The 27,406-nt window shown below is 47.0% G+C and overlaps 1 protein-coding gene across 6 annotated transcripts; it reads left to right on the top strand.

The window, feature by feature from the left end:
- Positions 1-2,898: 2,898 nt before the first annotated feature.
- BCL6 (BCL6 transcription repressor) lies at positions 2,899-26,876 on the top strand. 6 transcript variants are annotated; one of them, XM_021934975.2, is made up of 11 exons: positions 3,132-3,176; positions 11,305-12,455; positions 13,633-13,671; positions 14,836-15,006; positions 16,607-16,828; positions 18,502-19,473; positions 20,000-20,184; positions 21,651-21,818; positions 22,924-23,054; positions 23,168-23,305; positions 25,651-26,876. In XM_021934975.2, exons 4-11 carry the CDS (start codon positions 14,846-14,848, stop codon positions 25,792-25,794), a joined length of 2,121 nt encoding a protein of 706 aa, XP_021790667.2. In that variant the 5' UTR covers positions 3,132-3,176; positions 11,305-12,455; positions 13,633-13,671; positions 14,836-14,845; the 3' UTR covers positions 25,795-26,876. The 6 variants fall into 6 exon arrangements, with proteins under 6 accessions (XP_031519722.1, XP_031519725.1, XP_021790667.2 ...); XM_031663862.1 differs by lacking the exon at positions 11,305-12,455 and having other exon boundaries at positions 2,899-3,176; XM_031663865.1 differs by lacking the exons at positions 3,132-3,176; positions 11,305-12,455 and adding an exon at positions 2,962-3,019.
- The last annotated feature ends 530 nt before the right edge of the window (positions 26,877-27,406 follow it).

The raw sequence follows: 27,406 nt of genomic DNA, 5'->3' as shown, positions 1-27,406 counted from the left end.
TGCATTCAATTGAAAGTAAAAGAGACTCACCGAAAAGTAAGTGTCTATCTTTAGAACAATTTCAATAATCATTTTCTCTTTCTTTCTAACGGGTCTTCTGTTCTGGTCAATTTCTTTCAGTGTAAACACACTGATTTGGCAAAAAGCAGTAGGAAAATGTGGCACTCTGGCACTTGGTCCCAGAAATAATGTGCTGGGAAGATCTGAGGTCCCTGGTGATGAGGTTAATTATATATAAACCAGGCCTGGTGGGTTCTCCCTCTAGGGGCTCACTGCAGAGAATTAAAGAGGGCTGAGGTATGAGAAGGGTGAATTCTTTCCCAGCCCCCACTCCGGCTGGTTCTACTACTGCCTTAGGGAGCAGATTTCCCTTTGCTCTGCAGCGCCCCCATGGGGCTAAGAGTGGAGTGGCAAAGGGAACACAGGAGGGACAAGCTGTGTGTGTTTCAGGTTTGGGGGGGCAGTGGATGAGGCTAAATGGCAGTTTTGACAAAAAAAAAAAAAAGCGACCAAAAATCAGAAAAGTACTCTTTTGAAGGACCAATAATAGGGCAGAGCTATACAATTCACATTCCAAACGATATAGATAAATCTCAGAAATCCCAAAGTGCTAATTGCTCATAAAAGAAAAAATCATCACACATATAAACACACAAGGAAAATCCCTTCCGCAAAGTCGGGGTGTCATTTTGCATCCAGTGGGATTCATTTTAATCTCTCTGAAAATGAGAAGGAAGGGGACTCAAATGAAAAAGCAGATAGTCTGCCTTCTGGCAGAATAAATCTGAACTTGACAATATCATGTGTCTTTGGGGGTAAAACGTACATTTCAACAACAGTGACAGGATTAGGCCTATGTATATTTTTCAAAAACCCTTCACAAGACAGGCTTTTCTGCAGAGGCTGCAGTAATCCATCTGTCAATAAGTATTAAAATATTCAAATTTCACAGGGACAGACACTCAACGCATGTTTCCTAAGCTCCAGCCCTTGCGGAAAATAATCAACCTCTTTGCACCATTCTGGGTTTTAAAACCTAAAATACAGCCTTTAAAAATGTGTGTGTGTTGTGGGGTAGTGGGGTGCATTGCCAACAACATTTTCAGTGATACATGGAACTTCTTACGGGACTGTCAGTGAAAGAGATTTTCCAAATATCCCAGCAAACAGCAATCTTTCACAGCTCTGATCTCTCCTCCATTATAAACCCAAATTTTGGGTTGGGATAGGTAGATTATTTTAGGACATATCTTTATTAGAAATTAACAAGTGACGAGATTTTGTGGAACCTTTAAGAACTCATCTGTAATTTAATAAGTCGCTTGAAGGACTCTCATAGCCAAGGCTCAGAACAGCCTGACCTTTGAAAGCTGCTTCTGGTCCAAACATTTTGGGCTAATTCTTGAGGAATCTGAAATATTATTTTCCCCTCACACCCTTCTTTTAAGAGAGAGACATAAAAGAAACAAGAGTCTCCCTTATTCAGGGATGAGTAGGAGGGGAAAAAACCCCAACCAACATTTAAATAAGGAAACTAGCAGCTCTGAACAAACAAACTAGGACCCACAATGAAATGATTCTGCACTGCAATTGCCTTTAAAAAGAAAGTAATAGAGAAAAAGAGAAGGAAAGATTTTCCCCTTCTTCGCTCCCCCCCCCACCCCCAACTCAGCTTCAAAGCTAAGACGACTGTGCTGCGTGTAGTGCGTTGTAGTTGTAGCAGTCTGTTCTAAATACAGGCAGTATCTGTGATACTGGCACGGCAGGCCTTTAGAATTCCCTCCGGCTGATCTCTTAAACACAGACTGAAGAGATTTTTTTACAACGACCTTGAAACGAGCCCCGAAAAAAAATATCAAGACCTTAAGAGAAAACTAAACACAAACAGGTATGTGGCTCACAGAATTTTGTAGAAAACACACACACATACCCCCCCACCCCCTACACACACACACACACACACACACACACACACACACACGTTTCTTGCAACAAGAAATTTCCTAAGAGTCAACAATAACAGATTAAACCCACCACTTGCTGTCCTGGAAGAAACAAACCAAACCAAACCAAATCCTTTGAACATTTCTCTCAAGTGCAGGAGAGACACACTTCAGCAAAAGTCCAAGGGGAAAAAGAAAATTGCACCAAAGGAAAAAAAAAAAAGTGGGGGCTGGGATTGTTACATATGGCCAAAAATTTAAGCTTCTTTCAACAGTGTTAGTATTGAAATAACACATCTTCTTTAAAACGCTTGAGGGATTAGATAGGGAAAGAAAAGGCACGCACAAAAAAATCCAACCGATGCCGATCCTATGATTTACGTAACACCACAAACTTGCAAAAGGCAAAAAATCAGAAGCAAAAATCCATAAACCATCAAAATACAGCAACCAAAAATCCCAAGCCACCACACCAGAAAGAAAAAACCCCAGAACGACAGCAAAAACCCCTGTCCTAAATAAAAATAAAGCAAATGAACCCACCGAAAACTGCTTGGCAAATATTTTTCTCGTGGTGCCTAATATTCTAGCTGGAAAGAGCTGTGGTGTTTATTGTTTTTTTTTTTTTCTCTCTCTCTCTCTCTCTCTTACTTGCCTCTCTAACCCTACTATATATAACATACTTTTTCCAGTGGTTCAAACCTCTCGCTCCCTTTTGTGCATTTAGCTCGATCTGCTGAGTTTATGGGTAAGAGAGGAGGAATTAGCCCCAGACCCAGGGAAAGCAAAGCGCACTCCCCCTCTTATGTCACCGAATAGCAAATTAGTTCTCAGAATTCCAGAGGCCGAGCTTTGCTACAGCGAAGGCGCCGACGTCACAGAGGAGGAGCCCACGTGACGGTGGCGGAGCAGGCCATACCATCGTCATGGGTCCGGGGAGGGAGAGCCACATTCAGGCCCCTCGAACCTCGAACCGGAATCTCCAAATCCAAGACATTCTGCTTATGAGGACCTCGAAATATGCCGGAGAGTGAAAAAATCTTGTGGCTTTGAGGGCTTTTGATCGGCCAGGGGAGGTAAAAAGCTCAGAGATCTGACACCAAGTCCTCCCCTGCCACGTAGCAGTGGTAAAGTCCGAAGCTCAAATTCCGAGAATTGAGCTCTGTTGATTCTTAGAACTGGGGTTCTTAGAAGTGGTGATGCAAGAAGTTTCTAGGAAAGGCCGGACACCAGGTGATTATTGCTGTTGCTGCCGCCGCCGCTGCTGCTGCTACTGCCGCCGCCGCCGCTGTTGCCGCTGGTGCCGCTGCCGCCGCCGCTGCTCATGATCATTATTTTACCTTTTAATTCTTTTTTTTTCCGCTCTTGCCAAATGCTTTGGCTCCAAGTTTTCTATGTGTATCTATTGATATAAATGTATATATTTATTTATTCTAGCTGTCAGATGTTAAAATAAATGCCGAAGATTAGTCCCACGTCTCTCCCACTCTAGGATATAGATTTTTATGTATTTATTATTATTATTGTTGTCTTTGAGTGAATCGGCCGGTTCGGGGAGGCTTTTGCCACCCTCCCTTGTGTTGTTTTGGTTTTTGGAAAGGAGGTGGAGGCGAGGAAGGAGGGGAATTAGGGGGCGGCCGGAGCAGAGAGGACGAGACAGTGCTTGGGGGTGATTCGGGCAAGTCTGGGGGCTGTCTGGCCCCAGACCGCGGAGAGGACGCGCGCTCGCGCTCTCGCTCTTTCTGCTGCTGCTTGCGTACGGCTTGTGATCTCTCTGGATTCGTGCGGCTGTGTTTTTTCCCTCTTTTCTCGCTTGCAAACTGCTTTCCTTGCTCCCTCGCTGCTGGCCTCCCCTTCCCTCCCTCCTCTTTTTCCTCGCCTCTTCTTCCTTCCCTTCCCCTGTCCTTCTGGGTAACTCCGGGAGGCAAAAAGGGAGGCTGCCCGCTCGCTCGCCCCGCTGGCTCTCTTCCATCGGCCTCGGTCTTTTAGATTCCCTGCCTTCGAGCCGAACCGAGATTTGGAAGGAAAAAATGCAAGCGAACTCCTCGGGTTTTTGTTTTTGTTTTTGTTTTTGGTTTTTTTGGTCATAAATCCAGATAAGATGAAGTATCGTGTCTACTATTTCCTTTCAGAGCCGTGATCTTCCTAACGAGAGCCGAGTGTTTTGGTGTCCCCTGCCCCTGTGTTTTGGGGAGCTTGGGGGCGGGGATGTTGAACACTTTGAAAATTATTCTTTCTTGGTTGTAGTCGAGGGTGTCGGGAACCTCCGCGCGCTCTCCCTGCCCATCCCGAGGAGAGAGGCTGATGGCGGGACAGGGTTTCTGGGGTGGGTGGGAAAGGGGTGCGCATTGCACCTGCGATGCCTTTCAGTGTGCGGGGGGACTCAGGGAACCGCGACAGGACAGCCCGGGAGAACGAGAAAGGTGGCGGGATTTCTGGCCGCCGCGGTGTTTGTATTTTGGGTGCTGCGTGACTCTGTGTTGGCTCCCAATGGCTGTTCCCTCCCTTTCCTAAATTTTATTTTATTTTTTTCCCATGGTACAAGCTCTGTAAAAAGGGAGCTGCGGGCCTGAGCGTAGTGGACGCCAGGCTTCAGATTCCCGAGGTCCTTACCTTGGGCGAGGAGAAAGACGAACAGAGCCCCAGCCCGCGTTCCTTATGTGCAAGACTCGGGAGGAGAGAAGGGCACTTTGTGGCTGTGGCTGGGGGGACCCGGCGCGGGAGGAGCGGGCGCGGGCGCGAAAGGGAGATCTTTGTGAGTGATTTTGCAAAAATAGATTGTGAGGTTGGTTGGATTTGCAACCTGTGGCTCTCCTCGAGGGAGTAAGAATGGGGGAAGGCGGCGGCGGCGGCGGCCCGGGGAGGGAGTGGGTAGAGTTGGAGCCTCAGAAATCGGCTGAGCTCCGGGGGCGGGCGAGGAGAAAGGAGGGGGCGGGCAGCAGGAGCTAGGGGCCACCCCGCTGCCGGATGTAGTGACCGTGGTAAATGTCTTGAGAACTGTGGGTTGCGTTGCCTTTATGATGCCGTGTTATTGGAACCCTGGCGAAAAATGGAACTAGTGTTGCAATAATGAGTTTTAAAGCTCCCCCATGGAAAACAAAAACACAACCAAACCGATTTTTTAAAAAAATGAAAAAAGACCCTCTGTGTTGTGTTCCCTTCTACGATGGTTGAGTTGGTGGCTGGGGTTTGGGGGTGGGGGGTCCTGACAGTTGAGCAGATAAATGACCCCAAACCAGGTGCTGAAAGTCCCAAGCTGTTACAGGGCCCCTGACCACCTCAAAGAGCCAATCTCCACTCCACCGCCCCCCCCCCCCCCCCCCCCCCCCCCCCAACCCGCCAGGATTTAATCTTTTATGGATTTTTTTTTCAATCAGTTTATAGTTTCCAGGAGGAAAGTCTTGTAACGCTTTACTTTTTCTCTTCTTTTTCAAAAGTAAAGTGAGTGTCAGTAGATGTGTTTTTTACAGTCTGGATTAAAAAAAAGTGGGGCAGGAGAGAGGGAACCAGGGAAAGGGCTGTTTAGAAATACAGTTTGTGGCTCTGAGCGATGCCACCGGCTTCCTCTACAGAGACTGCCAGTTTCCCTTTTTCTTTGCAAGGTGTGTGTGGTTTTAATAAATAACTTAAAAAAAAAGAGGGGGCGGCAAGATCCATCAGGAGACAGGTATCTATTTTGCTCACTATTTACTACCAAGAGCCTTTGGCACTAGAACAGAACCTCGTAAATCTGCAGCCCAAGTTGAAGTTCATCTGGCCCTAGTCCACACGCTATTCCTGGAGGTAGCAAACATGAGCTCAAAGGAGAGAGATGAAATCACATTCTTGCTTTAAAATACATACTTTTTTTAAAAAGACGAAAAGGTATTTGTCTCTGGGGGAGGAGGAAATGGCGAACAAGTACCAGGAGATGGGCATTCCCTTACTCTAATGACTGCAGTTGAGTCTTCAGGCCAAAATAGAAACCTGTAGATGGGAGCTCTCTCTCCACGCCCCCCCCCCCCCCCCCCACCCCAAGTTTATAAATAGAAGTTTCCAGTATCCTCAGTATCCTATTTGGAAGACTTTCCAATACTAGAGGCTGAAGCATTGGCTAGTTTTAAGGGTCTGTTGATAGGGACAGTAAGGCTAGATGCTGTTCATGAAAACTAGGGACTTGAAGGAGACAGCCAGACAAAGTGGGAATTCTCCAATTGTCCCTTTCCTCTTCTTTTCAGTTTTGAAGGGTTTTATTCCAATGCTTTCTTGAAAAGACTAACTTATTCTAGGTTTGGTGGATAGGAATGGGACTTTAAATTCTTAAGCTGTCGTTTGCTGAGCCCTTGAAGAGTTCCAGTTATTGGTTGAGTAAATGGTAGCCATGGCTAGATGTCAAAACCCTTCCTTCCCTCTATCAGGGTAATGACACTAACAGGGTAATGACACTCACAACCCACTTTGTTGTGAAAAACTTAAGAGATTTAGAGGAGGCGGTACAGCAGCGCCACCCCTCGGTGGGTGAAACTATTGGCAAAAGTCAATTTTTGAAAAATATTGGGAAGTGAACTTATGAAACATTTTTCCCCCCAGAGATTTAAAGAAAAGGGGGGAGATAAAACTAACGGATAAAAAGGACTTCGCAGTTTATCAAGTAGGGAAGAAAAATGTTGCTTTCCAACTAGGATGGTGTTATAATAGGCAACGTGGTTCATATATATATATATGTATGGTGGGGGGAGGGTCCCTGGTTGACTGTAAGTAGAAGAGTTCTCCAGGCGGAGGTAGCCCGACCTTCCCCTTGGACTGACTTCTCAGGGCATCTTAATTCTGCTGCCTGTCGGATACCGAGATAGCGAGGGATGTTTAGGTGTAAAACACCACAGTGGCTGGAAATGCTGTAGTTTTGCCGGCGGTGGCAGGACGTATGTGTAGGGGGTGTGTTGAGGAGGTTTGTGGATGGCGTGGAGCAATGGTAGGCTGGTCTGTAGCCCTCTGTGAGTCAACATCGAATGGCGCGTGCCGGTTTCCAGCACTGCGCAACAAGTGGGACCGCCGCTGCCGCCGCGAGCACAGCGAGGGTGCAGCGTAGTGGTAAAACTGGCTGGTTTCTCTTTGCCCCAGTGGAAGCCAGGAACGGCCCCCCCAACCCTCCCGAGACCCACAACTTCACCAAAAGACCATACCCGACTCCCCACTCCCCCGCTTTGCCAGACGCAGTGAGCCTGAGTGGGATCCAGCTCTCGGCCCCCAGCGCCCCTTTCCTCCGAGAAGATCAGGAGTTTATTCCCGACTTTCTTTGCTGGACGACCAGTGTTTGGCAAGAATATGTGCCAATGCCGTCGAGTGCCATTCTGCTTTTTGAAGACAAGTGCACCTTCTTTCCCTTCCCAGTACATAAAGCTTTTCGGGGGGTGGGGGGGGAAATCAACTTATGATACATGAAACCAGCCCCCAGATACCACGTTGTGGTTGCTACAGGCGGGAGCATCGGGAAGAACGGAATGCCATCCACTAAATTAAATGTTTTCTAGCTTTGCTTTTAGAGGCAATCACACCCCCAACCCTCGCCCCCACCAGACAGAAAATAAAGAGGGGCGGGTAGGGATCGGTGTGGAAGCTGCGGCCGCGCGGCGATTCTCGGACGGGCTGGCCTGCCACCTAGCGGTGGGCTGAGATCGAGTTCGCGGCCATGGGCGGTGGGCTCGCGGTTCCACCTCCCGGGCGGCGGTGCCCTGACCAGATACTAGGCCTGACAGAAGGAGGGCACCCTCCAATGGGGATGGCATGCAACCTCCAAAGTTTTGACAAGAGGGATGAAAATCAGGCCTCGCTACTCGCCCATCACTCAGCGATGAGCATCTATTTCCACTAAGAGAAACTACAAATAACCCGCTTCGAACACACCATCTTCCTGTCCCTGTGGCCCTTCTTAGGGGAAGTCGGTAGTGGAAGGATGCCACCTAGGAGCTCAGGGGCTTTGGGACGTACAACTCTGTTTTACAGTTGAGGAAACAGGCCCGACAAGGAGGCTTGTTAGTGGTGAGTTAGTGTCTTAACCAGGACCAGATTTTAAGCTTCTGAATTTCATGTCAGTGACTGAAAGTCACAGGCGGGTTTATCTCAGCTCCTTTGAAGTATTTATGAGAATGGATCGGCTGCCAGAACCATGAGTTAACCTCTTAGGCCACCTTTGTTGCCAGTGCTCATTGGAAACCGCTCCGCAGCAGTCTTGGAGGATTTTTTTTTTTTTTTTAAAGAAAATATGGCCTAAGATTTTCGGTAATAGACAAGAAAAGCCTAGATGGTGCTGAGGGGTGTGGGTCTCGGAGCTCGTGGGTTTGCGTGTTAAGAGGGGGATTAAGGCCTGGGCCAAAGACTTGCTGGGCGAGCCTCGATCCTGAAATCGCTCCCTTCCCCTTCCTAACATCCTTTGCATAGTAGCCTGGCGAGAAACCGTGTGTGTGGGGGGGGGTGGGGGGGGCGGTCATGTGGATAGGCCAGAATTTGTGCCGCAACAGCTCCTCCGTAAAGTTTTCTTTCTCCGAGCTCGTGACTTAAGATGGCAAACGCGCGTCCGCATGCTGGCGGCCCCTAGCGGCAGCCGGCGCGCTCTGCAGCGGGAGACGGCGCCGTCTCCCCCGCCCAGGTCCGCGGGGATCGAATTCAGCCTCTCCCACTGCGGGAGCCGTCCGAGGCCGCGTCGGAGAAACGCGCCTCTGTTCGGGCTGGAAACGAATCTGGGAACGTGTTTGAAGCGCGGTCAAGTTTGACTCATCGCTTTCCAAGGACAGTTAGTGCCTTCCATCTTCATTAACGTGAATAAGGACCTTGGCTGACTTCTTTCCAGATCGGATTTTTAAAGGCATTGTTTGCTTGAGGAGATCATGCTTCTCCCCTCCCCCGCCAGCCCTTTTGCAAAGGCTGAGCCCAGTCCAGCCAGGACGGCCGAGGGATCTCTGCTCCGGGACGCGATTTGCTGGCATTGTCTTCGGGCCCTTCTGGAAGGCTGTCTCGCGCTGAGCGTATGGGGAACGTCCCTTTTGCAACTCCTCTTCAGATCTTGATGATAAAACACATCCCTCTGTTTTATTGCATTTCCTAGAAGCTTGCAGGCTTGCAAGAGCACTTTGGCAGGAAACGTGATAGAAATGAAAGTCAGGACATAATGTTCCCGAACACCTCGGTTATCCAAAGCGGCTGCCGAGGCCATCGCGTTATCAAATTCGCTTTTATCCACTGTCGCCTCCTGCACCCTCCCGTCCCCCAGCCAAGAGGGCGAAGAGTGTCTTCCCCCAAGAATAAAAGCAACTCCGCCGTTTGACCTCACCCCCTGCCGCCGGACCACGGTGGTGTCTGCAGCCGTGCAGCTAGTTGGCTGAGACACCGCTGAGACCGGGAGCCCCATGGCAGGGCCCCTGATGCGGGGTTCACTACGGCAGTTCCAGCCTTATTAAAATTCCTTGTCCTTGTCCCTATACAGTGCTTTACACTTTCAAATTTCCCTTTGGATTTTTCAGCGTGTTATTGGAGTTATTAGATTACCAATAATCCAACAGCCGGCCTGGCTAGAGAGGAGGGGGAAGGGCGGAAGGCATTCTCCAAATCGGGAGGCTCTGGCCAAACTAGGTCAATGGGAAGGAGGGGAGGGGCGAGAAAGGGCTTGACGGTTTCAAACCTTGATGGAGGGCTCTCTCTAGTGTTAGGCAGCGGTAAAAACACCATTAGGTTTGAGCTCCCGGAACCACGGGACTCCTAATTTCCAATAAATGCACTTACTTAATTTTAACTTCCCAGATTCTCATCTCCACCCCATATTAAATCCCAACCGTCTCTTTCACCTTTATCCTACCGGGCGCAGGGGTGAGAAAGCCTCAGTGTAAGATTTTGAGACCAAAGAGGCTCCGTCTTTGCAGACCGACTCTGACCCTTCCGCTGCCGCAGAAGGGATGAGCGGCGCAGTGTGACGCCACTGGCTAGTTTTAGGATCAGACTGCGGCCTTTGTGGCTGAGTCTTTCACTGTCCCCTGACCCCCGAAAGCGCACCCCGGAGCCTGCTACCGAGGCCAATTAGGACATGGCACCCGGGAGGGCCACAGGAAGGCGAGGCAACTTTGGAGAGTGCCAGTGCGTGCGCAGGGGTCGGGGCCCCGGCCTCTGCCGAGTCCAAGCAGTGTCTCTACGGTTTCGGGGAAATCGGTTTCGGAAATCCTTACAGCTTGGCAGCTCCTATTCTAAAGACTTTGGGCGGAAACCAAGGGGAGCTGGGTTCCCGTTCTTGCCAACGTAGGCGGAAGGGGCTTTCGATTTAGTTTTTCTCCAACCTTGCCAGGGGCGCCTATGATGGAGACCCTCGGCCCCTAGGGACTCCATCTTTTTGACCTTGAAGTCTCGCGCAAACATTCCCCTAAAAGAAAGGCGGCGAGGGAGAATGGAAGGCAAAAAGAGGGAAAAAAGCAAATAAACTTCGGAATCGGACAACTTAAAGTCTCGATATGAGCCTCGGATTGTATTCGAACTCCTGGGTTCTAGACCCAGCTCTGCTACTAACTTGTCTGACCTTCCCTATTTATAAATGGTTGCGGGTGAGAGGTTGGACTAGGTGAACTCTGAGAGCCCTGCACTCGGCGCGGACGAGGGATTTAGGGGAAAGTGTGCTGTATTCCCCGCGAGCCTTCCCCGGCGGCCCCGCCTCCCCGGGTGAATCCCCGGCGGCCGGCACAGCGCAGGCAGCGATCCTGGCGGCTGCCCGGGCCCGGCAGCTTCCTGGAAAGTTACTTCTTGTTGGAGCCGGCGATAGGCAAAGTGTGTTCTGTGAAATCCGCAGAGCCGAGATTGACTACGTTCCGGGAATGAGAGGGTTGTGCCATTCCCCTCATTGCCCGCTGCCTTGACGGCGTAACAGGGAAAAAAAAAAAAAAAAAAAAAGGCATACACACAATGTTAGCTACCGAGGTGCACGAAAGGTTTTATTTGAATGTAACTAAATTAAGGGCCGCCACGGTCATACCACAAAGCCTCCATCGCGCCTTGCGGGGGGTTTCGAGGTGGATCGCCCAGGGGCGGGCAGTCCCTGGAAGACAGGTACGGAGTCGTCGGGGTGGGGTAGCGAGGTCTGCCTAGGCTTGCCCCGGCGCGCAAGGCTGGTGTTTGTGCTCTTATGTGTGAGCGAGAAAATGGGGCTTCCTGGTGCCAGCCCAGGGGAGGAGGAAGGAAAAGGATGGGGTCTTTTGTATTGGCTCGCTCTCTGGCTCTTAACCTCGCCTCTCGCTCTTATTTTCTCTCTCTCTCTCTCTCTCTCTCTCTCGTTTCTGCTGTCTTCTCTCTGTTTGCTTTTTTTTTTTTTTTTTTTTTTTTGGTTCCTGTTTTCTTCTTCAATGGAAAGTTCTTTTAAAGGATCTGCCTTCTCAAGGAGCCTAGTTGGCTATGCACAAGGAAAGCGCCAAAGGAGCTAAAGGGAGGAAGAGAGGAGAAAACATGTAACTCTACCGTGGTGGTTACTGACCCAGCGCGGGTGCGGGTTGATTGGGATGGGAAGTCCAGGTCTGGGGGCAGCCAGCAAGTGGCAGTTTCTCATTGACAGCCCTGCTCCTTGGAGATTGTTTTTGTGGGTAGTCTTTTGTGTGGCATTAGTGGAATGGCTGAATCTAGGAGATGAGTCATGTCCAGAACTTGCTGGAAATTGGCTTTGAGATTTGGAGCAAGGCTTCTCACCTGGGGCCTCAGTTCCCTCCCTAATAAAGCAGGGCTGTTATAAGGATAAGATGTAATCCTGAGGGGTGGGAAAGGACTAAGGGCTCGGTAAAAGTACAAACCAAGTACTGGTGGTGCTTCCACACCTGCGGCATTTGGTGACAACACTGCCCACACTCAACCCACACACTCAGGAGTTGGGGGGTGGGGCTCTTAAGAAGAGTTGGCTTACAAAGGAGTGAAACTGTGCCTTGTGTATGTACATTTGTTTTTGGCCAGGCAGAGGCTTAGGGTGAAAAGCCCAAGGCCTAGCTGACAGTGGACACAGGAGAATTTGTTTGTTTCAGTCCGCATCTGGAGTGAGTCATTGCCACTTGTCATGGTGAAATGGCAAATCTGGGCTTCCTGTGGTTCCAGAAGCCTGCGACTGGAAATCCACAAGCAAGCTGGTGGTTGAAGCTGGTTAAAGAACAGCCTAGGTATTCCAGAAGTGTTTGAGGATCCCTTCCATGAGGGAAGAGAGGAAAGTTTACAAGTAAACCTCCCGTGTGTCCTCAGCTTTCTTTTGCAAAGGAGAAAATCCTTGACGTTTGGTAAAGACCGAGTTAGTCTATCTCTCTTTGCCTATCTCGAGTTGGGCTGGGGAGAAGAGGAGATAGGTTCTTTTGTCTTTTTCTGTCCTCTCCCTTCCCCACTTCCTTCCCTCCAGTCCTCACTCGCTCACATGCACACACTAACCTTGGAGCCGATGGGATTGAGTGACTGGCACTTGGGACCACAGAGAAATGTCAGAGTGTTTGGTTACAGACTCAAGGAAACCTCTCATTTTAGAGTGCTCATTTGGTAAGACTCAGCAGCCTGGAATGGGGCAAAGTGTTTGTGTGGGGGAAGGAACTTAAAAATGAGATTCACCCACATCAGGGTGCTGTCTTGCATGTTCTACAGCACGTAGGCTGATTTGGAAAGGGGACAGGAATTGGAGCCAGAAGACCTAGGGCCAGGTCACCAACCATCTACATGGCCCAACATGACCTTGCTGGCCTCAGGCCCGTTTACCCGGAAAATAGCTCTAAAAGGTTCTGCTTTTTTTTTTTTTTTTCTTTTTACAGGAGGAAAGACAGTTTGAATATTGTTTTGTTTTGCAGCCCGCATTTGATCATAAATGAGGGTCTCACACCTATGCTTTTAATGATTTTGTTTTAGAGAAGCCAGTTTGGAAGGAGGTACATATTTCATTAAATCTCTTTAAGGTTTAGTGCTCCCTGGCCAGTTCTCAGCTAAATCACATAGTTAAGTCTTTTACCAGCAGGGAGAAGCACAAACTTGGAAGCAATAGCATTCTGTCTGGTCTTAGACCCAGTAGGGAAGGGAGAGAAAACTTTGAAAAACAAGACAAAGGTTTTCAAGGAATACGTAGACATGACGTCTCAGGCTGTGATTCAGTCTTAATATTTCAGATAGGCAGGAAATACTGCCTAGCTGTTTGCCTTGAGCAAGCCACTTGAACCCTTAAATCTCAGTTTCATTGCCAGTGAAATAAGGATAAAGATATTGGCCCTATCGTCCTCGTGGAATCATTCTAAGACTTGAAAGATAATATTGTAGCAGGTTTCGAATGACGTCCAGTATATTTAGGCCACAGACGGATCATTATTGTTAATGTTGACAGAACCATTTTTCTTGTTTTTTATTTCCCATAAACTCAAGTGGCCTTTGGATGGTATACATTTTTTCTTTGAAGAAGGAAATGTATGTATGTATGTATGTATAACTAATTAATGTATGCAATTGTACTCCCAGTACTCAGGATAAAAACATTATTATCTCATAGCTTCGGGTGCCTGTTGTTTTCGTAAGAGCAGAGCTGGAAAATGTTTGTTAGCTTGTGGTAAAACCACACCAGCTGGCAAGCTGCAACTATCAAAGCAAAACTAAATGTGTATGTCCTAAAATAAGACTATAGTGGACAATCTTACATTCGTTAAATCAATTTCTGTTTGCTTTCTTCTCTTCTCTGCAGGTTTTGAGCAAAATTTTGGACTGTGAAGCAAGGCATTGGGTAAGTAAATAAAATTATATGCTTTAAAATGTTGGGACAAACTGTTTCTTTTGAATTTGCCAATACATGTGTTTCTGTGAACTTTGCTACTGTTCATTATATGAGACAAGGATAACCAGTTCCCTCTACATCACTCCTAGTCCTCATCCTTCACCTCTGTATTAGACTGTCGTAACACTTGCATGGTCAATCATTGTTACTCTTTCTTTGTACAAACTAATTTAGCCAGCTACTGTGCACCAACAATATGCTAGCTCCTCAAGGTACGAAAGTCAGGCAACTCTAAAGCCTAATAGTAGAGAGAGACCAATGGTGACTGAGATGATGAAATAAGATACTTCTGAGAATAGCTGTGAGTTTTGAGAACCTCCTATGAACAAAGAATGTATTTCCAACTTTTATAACCACATAAGTATTACTACTTCCATTTGGGGAAACCAGAGCCCAAAACCAGTAATCAACCTGCTTAAAGTCCCACAGCTAACAAAAGGCAAGTCTAGCCTGATAATCTTAAAACACAGTGTCTCGACCAGGCGCGGCGGCTCATGCCTGTAATCCCAGCACTTTGGGAGGCCGAGTTGGGTGGATCATGAGGTCAAGAGTTTGAGACCAGGCTGGCTAATATAGTGAAACACCATCTGTACTAAAAATACGAAAAAATTAGCTGGGCGTGGTGGCAGGCACCTGTAATCCCAGCTACTCAGGAGACTGAGGCAGGAGAATCGCTTGAATCTGGGAAGGCGGAGGTTGCAGTGAGCTGAGATTGCGCTATTGCACTTCAGCCTGGGTGACAGTGTGAGACTCCATCTCAAAAAGAAAAAAAAAAGCAAAAAATACAGTGTCTCTCCATTGCCACATACTCACTGCCTCTCAGTGCTTGGCAGAGTATTTGGTATGTGGGAAAAACACTCAACAAACATTCATTCCCTTTGCTTTTCCCCTAACGGACTTTCTATCCTAGCTTGCTGGATAAAAGTTATTTTCCCCATTTTAAAACTGTGAAGAATAATGGCCAGAGTTGGGCTATGAATTGTTCAAAGATCAAACACAAGGGACCTGAGTTGCATTCCGTACCTTAGCAGGCTGAGCCACCTGCTCTGATACCCATGGCAAGCAGGAAACAGGTTCTGGAGGACTAACAGGATTTTGGCTTCTTTTTTCAAGTGAAGACAAAATGGCCTCGCCGGCTGACAGCTGCATCCAGTTCACCCGCCATGCCAGTGATGTTCTTCTCAACCTTAATCGTCTCCGGAGTCGAGACATCTTGACTGATGTTGTCATTGTTGTGAGCCGTGAGCAGTTTAGAGCCCATAAAACGGTCCTCATGGCCTGCAGGTGAGGGGTCTGAAAGGAAAGGGTGGGTGAGTCAAAGTGGGGTGATGGTGCTGGCGGCCAAGCAAGGCGGAACATGGAGGCCTTTTACTGCATCTGGGTGACGTCTCGCTTTGTCTCCAGATCTCAGCACCATGACCTGGCAGAGTAGGCTCCCAAGTGAATGAATGAATGAACGAATGCACTTTTAGAAAAGAAAGAGTCATGTTCTGTGGGCAGAGAGGGAGAAAAATTATTTACTGCCCCAAGAAAGGATGTGTTTGGGGCAGACATGGAGAACAACTTCAGTTAACCAGTGAAAAAAATGACAGAAGATTTCAAATGAACTTTCTTTAAGTAGCTTAAGCAAGTTAATTTGAAATATTTTGCTCTTTTATGCTATAAATGTATTTATTTTATGCTACAACTGAATCTCCAAGGGTGTTCAGAGTATATATAAGAGTTAGTGAGAGTGAACTAGCGATTCTTCATGTTCATCAAGTATTTTGAGTTTTCAAAGCAATTTTATATTACATGATATCATCTCCCTGGATCTTTTTAGCAGCCTTCAGTGTTATGCATTGCACTATTGTCTTCATTTTATCGATGGTAAAAGGAAAGCACAGGGAGGTTAAATGATGTAGAATCAGGGATCTCTATTGCTATTAGATAACTTATCCAACATCTACTCTAAGCACCTGATTTTTAATAGTGGAAATAACAGAGGCTTATAGAGATATAAAAATAATAGATAATGTTTAGTGAATGCTTACTATATACCAGGCATCATTCTATATCCTTTAGATTTTCATTCTTGCCACAACACTGTAAGGTAGACATGATTGTTCCTCCTACTTTGAAGATGAGTAAAGCAAGATGCAGAGAAGCTAAATATCTTACCCAAAGTTGCATAGCTACTTCGTGGAAGTCTGGCTCACTTCTGGCAACCCACTCAGAAAAAGCAGAATCAGGAATCAAGACGATAGCCCAGAATTCTTGTTTACAATTGAGTACTCTTTCTACCACCAGACAGCATGGCACCTGGAGGCATTGCTTGGGGTTTGACTTGGGTCTTCTAGGAATAACAGACCCTCTTTTAATCTATGGACTTTGATAAAAGCAGTAGAGTATAGATGTAGGCATATTTTTATTTAGTTGTCATTCATACCCAAATTCTAAAAAAAGATAGAATTTAAAAAATAAGTAGAAATGCAATGGAACAAGAGGAAATGCTTATGCCAAAGATAGACTAAGAATAGTTACTGCAAATGGGGGCTAAATTAACTCTGGTAATCCGTACAGTTAAGACTAAAAGGAAAATAGGCCCTGTGACTTTAAGAAGATTCAGTTAACCCCTCTGATGTTAGTTCCCCTATTTGTAAAGGCAGAGAATGATAGTACCTACCTTGCAGGGCTGTAAGGAGCAAAGGATAATGCATGTACGGTGCTTAATGACTCTCTGACATTTGATAAGCTCTCCATAAATAGCAGCTATTATTAATTACCATAGAAGTTCTGGAGGTAGGGGAATAGCCCAGGGGAAAGGGGCTAAGTATCAGTGCTGACTGTAATGGATCACAGATTCTATACATCTACTAGAGTGGGCTATTTGTTTGTTTTACAGTGGCCTGTTCTATAGCATCTTCACAGACCAGTTGAAATGCAACCTTAGTGTGATCAATCTAGATCCTGAGATCAACCCTGAGGGCTTCTGCATCCTCCTGGACTTTATGTACACATCTCGGCTCAATTTGCGGGAGGGCAACATCATGGCTGTGATGGCCACAGCTATGTACTTGCAGATGGAGCATGTTGTGGACACCTGCCGGAAGTTTATCAAGGCCAGGTGAGTTGCTGCCCGGGTGGAAGCCTCGGAGATGGAAGAGATGGTCCCCGATCAGAAACCTTTGATAATTCATGCATACAGAAAAAATAGTCCTCTACGATATGCTGCAACCCACATTTCCACTCTTTTTGCACACTTCTGTGCTTCTTAACTCTTGTGCCCCAGGCAGACTTAACTCCTGTGGCTATGCAGATAGGTCCTATGCATTACCGCCTCTTGCTTTCTTCCATTCACTTAATATACCCTCTCCTCGACCCATCCTGCAAGGCCAATCTTGGATGCCAGCTCTTCCGTGGAAGTTTTTCTGATTACCACTTTTCCTCCCTCAGCTCTTCCTCTGTGTTGTGAAGCATTTTGCCTGTGCTTTAAACTTTCCTTCTATTTTAATATTTGCATATGTATTTTAGTTCTCCTTTAGACTTCTATTGCAACTATTTACGTATGTGCCTTAGTTCCCTACCAGACTGTGGGCTGCTCAAGGTTACAGGGGCTGTCTTACTCACCTTTTATGTCACGCTGCTCCTACTAGGCAGGACACTTATTGAACTGAATTGAGTTCACCTGAAGGGTGATAAGACATGACCTTCATTTAAAGGTGAGGAACTTGAGATCCAAAGAAGGGAAGAGCTTCACTATGTGGAACAGAGACTCAGAGCTTAACTTCTTTAGAACCATTTGATCCAGCCATGCTAGGGTGATTGCATCCTCGCTCAAACAGAAGGGGTTTCCAGGCTGTGTTTGAAAACCTCCAGGAGCCAGAAACTCAGTGTTCCCAGAACCACACGGCATACCTTGGACAGTTAGAAAGCTCCTCTTTTTGGCTTCTCTTTAACCTTCTTATTGGTTCTAGCTCCGTTAACTGTCATCATGGTGAACTTGCCTATTTATTTTACTCACGTGATGTTCCTTCAGGTATATACAGCTAGCGTTCTTTGTCTCCTGTGGGTGCTAATGGTGGCAAGATCATCATTGCTATCATTTACAAGTACTTTCAGTGGATCAGGCCTTGTGCTTAGAATGGCTGAGTAACTTGCTCCATGTCACCTAGCTGCTAAGTGGCACAGCTGGGTTTGCAAACCAGGTCTTGCTGCTCTAGACCAGGGATTCTTGTATTGGCATTTGCTGCCTGTTCTCTATGTAAGCTTTCATCAGCATCTGGGACAAGTTCTTTCTTCAGTAGGTTACTCATTTGTGTATGATCCTCCAAATGTGTCATACCAGCATTGTATAAATTCTTCTTTTCCTGTTTCCCTATGTATAAAATGGAGATAATAATAACCACCTTTCCTTCCTTTCAGGATTTTGCATGGGTGAAATGAGATAAGGGCTTTGAAAGTTTTATGTGAGCTATAAAATTTTATAACATCAGAAGAGCTATAGATTCACACACATGCATAGATATGTGCCTTAAACATACAAGATTATGTCTAATCAGGCACAGATCATGCCAGTAACTCACTTCCCTTCTCTGGGCCTCAATCTTCCCAATTGTAGGCTAGATTTCCAGGCTTCTAGTGTAAATGCGTTGTAATTGTATTTCCCAGCTCCAGAGCCATGTCACCTGTGTCTAGCTAATTCAAACACAGATGTGGTTACGTAAGTGCCACTGGAAGCTCATCTATTTAACCGTCCTGATTTGAGCCCGGTGTCTTTCCTCTTGTTTTCTTTCACAGTGAAGCAGAGATGGTTCCTGCCATCAAGCCCCGTCATGAAGAGTTCCTCAACAGCCGGATGCTGATGCCTCAAGACATCATGGCCTATCGGGGTCGTGAGGTGGTGGAGAACAACCTGCCACTGAGGAACGCCCCTGGGTGTGAGAGCAGAGCCTTTGCCCCCAGCCTCTACAGTGGCCTGTCCACACCGCCAGCCTCTTATTCCATGTACAGCCACCTCCCTGTCAGCAGCCTCCTCTTCTCCGATGAGGAGTTTCGGGATGTCCGGATGCCTGTGGCCAACCCCTTCCCCAAGGAGCGGGCCCTCCCGTGCGATAGTACCAGGCCAGTCCCCGGTGAGTACAGCCGGCCGGCCTTGGAGGTGTCCCCCAGTGTGTGCCACAGCAATATCTATTCACCCAAGGAAACAGTCCCAGAAGAGGCACGAAGCGATATGCACTACAGTGTGGCTGAGGGCCTCAAGCCTGCTGCCCCCTCAGCCCGAAATGCGCCCTACTTCCCCTGTGACAAGGCCAGCAAAGAAGAAGAGAGACCCTCCTCAGAAGATGAGATTGCCCTGCATTTCGAGCCCCCCAATGCACCCCTGAACCGGAAGGGTCTGGTTAGTCCACAGAGCCCCCAGAAATCTGACTGCCAGCCCAACTCGCCCACAGAGTCCTGCAGCAGTAAGAATGCCTGCATCCTCCAGGCCTCTGGCTCCCCTCCAGCCAAGAGCCCCACTGACCCCAAAGCCTGCAACTGGAAGAAATACAAGTTCATCGTGCTCAACAGCCTCAACCAGAATGCCAAACCAGAGGGGCCAGAGCAGGCTGAGCTGGGCCGCCTTTCCCCACGAGCCTACACTGCCCCACCTGCCTGCCAGCCACCTATGGAGCCTGAGAACCTTGACCTCCAGTCCCCAACCAAGCTCAGTGCCAGCGGCGAGGACTCCACCATCCCGCAAGCCAGCCGGCTCAATAACATCGTTAACAGGTGATTTCAGAGACAGTCTGGGTCTGAGGTCAGGGATTACCTGGGCAGGGTTCCACGTCATTTCTTCTGATGGATACAAGGGTTTCTTCTTTCTTGGCTGAATTGCTGAGCCTATTAGAGGTGTGGAATCAGTGCCTATTGATTGAGTTAGTCTAAGTAAGGAAGTGTATTACACTGAAGTAGTGTATATGTTTTCACAGCAAGAGAGATCATTCCCTTCTGGGGCAGAATAGTGTTCTGTAAATCCCACAGGCACTTCCTGTGGTCTTGATGTGGCAGGGGACCATCCTGCTACCCTTGGACTGAGAGAGATTGTGGGCTACGGAGAAGCTCTGGCTCAGTTTGACCCTGGTCAGTGATCTTTCCGCAGATACTGTTTGGAGATAAACTTGAGGACAACTCTGGGGTCTCAGAGCCTGAGCGGGCAGTCCAGCTCTGGCCTCTGGGCTTGCCAACACACAGGGAGGAGAGGGTGGTCTTGAGGCCCTGCCCCAGGTGCTGAGGCTGTCTTCACTCCTGCCCACAGGTCCCTGACAGGCTCTCCCCGCAGCAGCAGTGAGAGCCACTCACCACTCTATATGCACCCCCCGAAGTGCACGTCCTGCGGCTCTCAGTCCCCACAGCATGCAGAGATGTGCCTCCACACCGCCGGCCCCACGTTCCCTGAGGAGATGGGAGAGACCCAGTCTGAGTACTCAGATTCCAGCTGTGGTGAGTCCCTTTCCTTCCCTCCCCTTGTCAGGGAGAAGGAAGACCCCTCTGCTCCGTGGGTTTTGTGCTCCATTTTACTTACGCTGTTGTCTCTGATTGGAGCAGTCCTCAATTGCAAGTCCACTGGCACTCCAAGTCAGCAGCCGTTCATCCCACGCTTCGCTTCTTAGGGAATCGAGCTAACCAAAGTGAGGGATGGGGTATTAGAGTTAATCTGGTGTAATCAGGACTTACCATACAGTCTTTTAGCTTCATTCCAGCAAAAGTAGCTTGTGGGACTGGCTGCAACTCCCAGAGCTTTCTCCATTTCTCAATACCAAAACGACTGGGACTGACCTGTGTGCATGTTATTCTCTGCCAGGCTGTACATTCTGCAAGGAGAAGCATCTGACCTTATTCATTCTTGCATCCCCCATAGGTAGTAGTAAGTGCCTAGCATGGAGTAGGAACTCAGTAATACTAGTCGAGTTAAAAGAGTTGAAGAGAATTATTAAATTGGAGTTTCTGGATAGTCGGTGGTTGGCATTCCCAGTTTTTACCAGACAAAAAAGTCTAATTCTTCACCCAGCTCTGGCTACAGTAATAGAGCCCAGTAGTACCTAATCAGGGTTAAATCACCGTGACTTGTCATTTTCAAATTGTTACAACAAATGAAAAAAAGAAAAAAAAAATCAGCTGCTTACACCAAGAGATTTGGCACAGGGTCATGGACCCATAGATGGGAGAGCGAGAAGTGTCCCCTCCTGCCCCCTGGCTAGTTTTGCCTTTGCTCTGCACTCCAGTTCTTTTTCTCTGGGCCTCTGTTCCCACTTCCACCATCAGCTTTGGTCTCCCAATCTCACAGGAGAATTTGGAGACATGAGATTCAGATAGGTGCAAGGGTCACCACAGTGTTCATCATTAATTCCTCCTTCAGTGACCTCAAAGTAGAATTGAATTGACCTATATCTTACATTCCTGGAATGCTTTGTGTTTTATTTTGTGTAATATAATATCCTCCTGTGAGGTAGGCAGGACAGGGATTTATTATCTGACTTTGAAGACAGAGATACAGAGAGAGGTTCAGAGGTAAAGGGTCTTGCCTGAGGGCTTCTGTGTATCAGTGTAAATAAAACCATAAACTTACTTTTAAAAATCAATTCTCAGAGCTCTTGGGGAAAGAAAATCTCTGTTGAGCTTTCCTCACACTGGCGCAGGCCCTCTGAACACCTATTTGTTTGACCTTCCCTTCTGTACCTTGATTCAGTCCATCTCCTTTCTCCCTTCTCTACGGCTAAGACTCTAAATGCTAAGAAAAGTAAAGTCCCCACAGATCCTTTGCTCTGAGCTCCCATGAAGGTCGGGTGGGTGAGTGAGGGACTGAGGGTCCAGTTTGGCACAGGGGGTAGCTACAGAGGAGAGTGGCCTTAGAGCCCTGCCTCCCTTCCTCGTGCTGACGTTGGTGTCCCCCTACCACCCTCCAACAGAGAACGGGGCCTTCTTCTGCAATGAGTGTGACTGCCGCTTCTCTGAGGAGGCCTCACTCAAGAGGCACACGCTGCAGACCCACAGTGACAAACCCTACAAGTGTGATCGCTGCCAGGCCTCCTTCCGCTACAAGGGCAACCTCGCCAGCCACAAGACCGTCCATACCGGTATGGCCCTGCCGCACATGACCCGAAGTCTCCACAACTATTGGGGCAGGACAGGGAGAGGATCCTAGAGAAAGCTGCGTGGGGCCTGAAGACCTGGTGGGGCAAGGCAGGAGGCAGGCCCCATCCTGGCCTGAATGAGGGGCCTAACCCTGTCTTGTCTTTGCTTGGTGACTTGACTCATCCACTCCCTGTGTCCTTTGTCTTTCCTGAGATGCTCTATCCTGCTTTTCTGCCTTTGCTGGGGTCAGAAGTGTTAATCCCACTGTACAGGTGAAGAGACTTAAGTCTGGGGAAGACAAATAGATTCGATTTTTGTAAAGCTGGAAAAAAAAAAAAAAAAGGTCTCTTAATTTCTTTTAATAACTTGTTCCTTATCAACTCACATTCCTTTACCAGGTAGCTTCTCATGACCTGATTGTTGTTTAAGATCTCTCTTAGTACTGTAAATGGCCCTATTATCCCAGAAACTTTCATGAAGGAAGGTTCAGCCATTCTATTGGTTTCCTCTGCCTGAGCATCTGCTCAGCCCCAAGCCCCACCCCTCTTGCAAATGGAATCCAGCTGTAGTTGCCACAAGTGGAAAAATATGTTTGTTCTAAAAGAAAGGAACTAGAGCAGCCTGATTGTGTCTCCCTGGTGAATGAGTTGATGAGTGAAACTGTCTTATCCAAGGGAAAAGCTAGAAGAGTCTTCCCAGGTAATCTGAAGTAGCCCCTCAGGTTGCAGAAAGGGAAACTGAGGCCCAGAGAAGGAGAGTGACTTGTCCAGGTTTCACAGGCAGATAATCCTAATGACAAAGCTGCTTCTAAAGCCCAGGCTTCCTGGAGCCTCCCCCTCTCCTATCCCACACCTGGCATTGTTGCTACTCCATGCCACCACTTGTTTCTTGGCCCTGGTCCCCTGCAAGGTATGCGGGTGTGTGTGTGAGAGAGGGCTGGCAGGCATGGGGCAGGCCCCTGGATTCTCTCTCTGACATTCCCTAAGGGAAAGGAAAACACAAGTGGCCTCAGGGAGGAGCAGGCTGCTTAGGAATCTGGGAGCCAGGGACTGCAGAGACCTTCCTTACTGAATATGGCTTTTCTTTTTCCCCTTTTCTCGGTAACAGGTGAGAAACCCTATCGCTGCAACATCTGTGGGGCCCAGTTCAACCGACCAGCCAACCTGAAAACCCACACTCGAATCCACTCTGGAGAGAAGCCCTACAAATGCGAAACCTGTGGAGCCAGATTTGTACAGGTGAGCAGAGTGGCCCGGAGAAAGGCCCAGTCAGTCCCTGTGTGCTGATGAGGGGCTGCTCAGAGGCCTGCAGCCCACCCCAGATGACCTCTCATGCTTTCTTCTTCGTTCAGGTGGCCCACCTCCGTGCCCACGTGCTCATCCACACTGGTGAGAAGCCCTATCCCTGTGAAATCTGTGGCACCCGTTTCCGGCACCTTCAGACTCTGAAGAGCCATCTGCGAATCCACACGGGAGAGAAACCTTACCATGTATGTAAGCCTCTTGAGGCCGCTCTCTGGCCTGCGGGGATGTGGAGGGCAGGGAAGGAGGTGGAGCAGGGAGACAGTAGAACTGTTTGCTCCCATCTCAAGCACACAGTGGGGCAACCACTATACTAATGGCTGGAAGACCTAGATCTGGGTCTGATGGCCAGACACCCTGCTTGACCTTGGCCCAAGCCTTAGGGCACTCATCTTTAAAATGGGGGTATCAGACTAGGTGATCTGGGCCTTAGAGAAGAGTCTAGACTGTGGGAGAAGAGTCTAGACTGTGGATACATATATTTGATTCCCTCCACCTGGATTCATTCATTTCACAAATGCTTATTGAGTGCCTACTGGACACCCCATACTGGGCTAGATGCACATTTAAGAGGAGCTAAGGTGCTTGAGAAGGAACAGTCTTAGGAGGAGGAGAACAAAAAGAATGTTATAAGAATTAATGATGTTACAAGAAAAAATTATTTAAAAAAAAACATAGAGAAGAGTCATTTTAAGAAAGAGGAGGCGGCCAGCTGTGCAGCACGACACTGTGGGTGGGTCCCTGGGATTGTAGTGTTCTAGGGCTGGTCTCAGCAGTTACAGCCTGTGTGCCAATGTCTGAACATTCCATGAACTAGGAATGGTTTTTACAATTAGAAAGTAAAAGAATATTTTGTGCCGTGTGCAAAGTATATGAAATTTAAATTTCATTGTCCCTAAGTAAAAGGTTATTGGAACACAGCCATGCCCATTTGTGTACATTTTGCCTATGGTTGCTTTGAGGATTTGATGACATCCTTCTAAGTGGTGATGGGAACAAGAAGTAATCAATGAATGGTTAACCTACCTACCAGAGGTTAACCTGCAAAAAACATGGTTATTTTTGTTCACTTGTTTATCAAGCTGTGAGTGAATATCTTCTTACTTGCTGTTTGTTCTTGGGCAAATTAGTTATCCTCTTAGCACCTTAATTTCCTAGTCTGTAAAGTGAGTTTGATGATAGTATCTACTTCATGAAGTTGTAGTATTAACTAATTATTAAAGTGTCGCGTGTAGCACAAGCACATAGTAATAGTAAAATAAATATCTGCTAGGATAATGATTTGCTAGAATTTTAGATGCGTAGGATATCAGAGTTGAGAATGACTTTCAGCCTGTATTGACCCCGCTATTCAGAAGGGAGATCCAAGGCCCGGAGAGAGAAATGACATGCTGGGGACACACAGTGGTGAATGGCATAGACACAGCAGACCCTATGTCTCCCAAGACCAGAGATTTTACACATGGCCCTGCTCATTTTTTATTGTCTTAATCTATTTCCATTTTCACTTTAAAACATATACTCTATCTGAACATATTTTATTACCCTTTTTGTTTTAGAATAGTTTTAGATTTATAGAAAAATTGCAAAGATTGTACCAAGGGCTCCAACAGGCACCCATTTTATCCTATTGTTAACATCTTACGTTAGTTCCATATATTTGTCACAACTAATGAACTAATACTGATATATAATTACAAGCTAAAGTTCATACTTTACTTACATTTTCTGTTTTTATCTAAGAATGTCCTTTCTCATTCAAGATCTCCTCTAGATTACCCCTTTACATTTCGTCATCCATGTTACTTTTAAGTAACTTTTATCTAAACTAAAGTGCTTGTTACCCATTCGTTGAATTCGATCAAGAAATGGCTCCACTTGCTAATGTTTAGTTAGCTTACCTAAGATACATACCCTACGAAAGAATATCACTGCATTTAAAAACATTTACCCTAGACTCCAGAATATCCATGAATTCAGACTGATCTAGTCCATTTGTCCAGGTGTGTTTAGATTAATTGCATAATTGGAATAAGAGGTGCATTCTGTTAGGTACTAGGAAGATTATAAAGTTTAGAGAAGAATAGCCATTACCCTCAAAGTGTTACCCACTTAAGAAGGATCCATGCACACGGGGGGCTGTGTGGTAAAGGTAGAACTCTTACAGAGGCTCAAAGGAAAACAGGGATTATTTTCATCCTTGAGAGATTCAGAAATGACTTAATAATTAGAGGAGTTTGCATCTAACTGCATTTTTGGATAAGACTTGAACTTGTGGAGTTAAGGCAGGGAAGGACATCTCTAGCAAGGGAGAAGCAGAAGCAACACTTGGGAAAGCAGAGAATGGACATTTGCACGATGCTAGCTTATCTGTTGGCAGAAGCCCGGATGTATATGGGTTCTTCACCTGGCCTTGGAGAGGCAAGAGCTGCCCCTGTCCCTTGTAGGGAGAATCTTCCTCTCTGGGTCTTTGAGCAATGACACTTTTCTTGGGTTGATGACAGCTAACAGTTTGCCTCTGATATCCCTGCAGTGTGAGAAGTGTAACCTGCATTTCCGTCACAAAAGCCAGCTGCGACTTCACTTGCGCCAGAAGCATGGTGCCATCACCAACACCAAGGTGCAATACCGCGTGTCAGCCACTGACCTGCCTCCGGAGCTCCCCAAAGCCTGCTGAAGCATGGAGTGTTGATGCTTTCGTCTGCAGCCCCTTCTCAGAATCTACCCAAAGGATACTGTAACACTTTACAATGTTCATCCCATGATGTAGTGCCTCTTTCATCCACTAGTGCAAATCATAGCTGGGGGGGGGGGGTGGTGGGGGATGGGGCTTGGGGGACGGGGAGCCGCAGCAGCTCCCCCTCCCCCACTGCCATAAAACATTAAGAAAATCATATTGCTTCTTCTCCTATGTGTAAGGTGAACCACGTCAGCAAAAAGCAAAATCATTTTATATGTCAAAGCAGGGGAGTATGCAAAAGTTCTGACTTGACTTTAGTCTGCAAAATGAGGAATGTATATGTTTTGTGGGAACAGATGTTTCTTTTGTATGTAAATGTGCATTCTTTTAAAAGACAAGACTTCAGTATGTTATCAAAGAGAGGGCTTTAATTTTTTTAACCAAAGGTGAAGGAATATATGGCAGAGTTGTAAATATATAAATATATATATATATATAAAATAAATATATATAAACCTAAAAAAGATATATTAAAAATATAAAACTGCGTCAAAGGCTCGATTTTGTATCTGCAGGCAGACACGGATCTGAGAATCTTTATTGAGAAAGAGCACTTAAGAGAATATTTTAAGTATTGCATCTGTATAAGTAAGAAAATATTTTGTCTAAAATGCCTCAGTGTATTTGTATTTTTTTGCAAGTGAAGGTTTACAATTTACAAAGTGTGTATTAAAAAAAAAAAACAAAAAGAACAAAAAAATCTGCAGAAGGAAAAACGTGTAATTTTGTTCTAGTTTTCAGTTTGTATATACCCGTACAACGTGTCCTCACGGTGCCTTTTTTCACGGAAGTGTTCAATGACGGGCGAGCGTGTGCCATCCCGTTTTGAAGTGTAGGCAGACACAGGGACTTGAAGTTGTTACTAACTAAACTCTCTTTGGGAATGTGTGTCTCATCCCATTCTGCGTCATGCTTGTGTTGTTACTACTCCGGAGACAGGGTTTGGCTGTGTCTAAACTGCATCACCGCGTTGTAAAATATAGCTGTACAAATATCAGAATAAAATGCTGAAAAGTCAAGCGGGCTTGGTCTGGAGGGCTTTTCTTGCGTTGGAATGGGGCCTGGCCTGGGTCTTGCTCCCTCAGCTCCTAACCTGGTGGAAAATGCTCTTGGAGGGGAGGGGCTGCTGCCTGCTGCATTCTCAAAAAGGAGCATCATTTGAGATGAGGCTAGGTTCCCGGTACCTTGGCATGAACGCACATTTGGATCCCAGCACCAGGAGAGACTGTGGACTCCAGGCCCTTTCTGAAGAGCTCAGGTGGGAGATTTTGGAAGGATCTCCCACTCAGCTCTAGGCTAAGCATTTTGTTTGTTTGTTTGTTTGTTTGTTTGAGACAGAGTCTCGCTTTGTCTCCTAGTCTGGAGTGCAGTGGTGCAATCTCAGCTCACTGCAACCTCCGCCTCCTGGGTTCCAGTGATTTTCCTGCCTCAGCCTTCCGAGTAGCCAGGATTACAGGTACGCACTACCATGCCCAGCTCATTTTTTGTACTTTTAATAGAGACGGCGTTTTGCCATGTTGGCCAGGCTGGTCTTGAACTCCTGACCTCA

The sequence above is a fragment of the Papio anubis genome, chromosome 2 (genome assembly GCF_008728515.1).
Source record: "Papio anubis isolate 15944 chromosome 2, Panubis1.0, whole genome shotgun sequence".
NCBI classification, from domain to species: Eukaryota; Metazoa; Chordata; class Mammalia; order Primates; family Cercopithecidae; genus Papio; species Papio anubis.
This window is presented reverse-complemented; position numbering and strand designations above follow the sequence as displayed.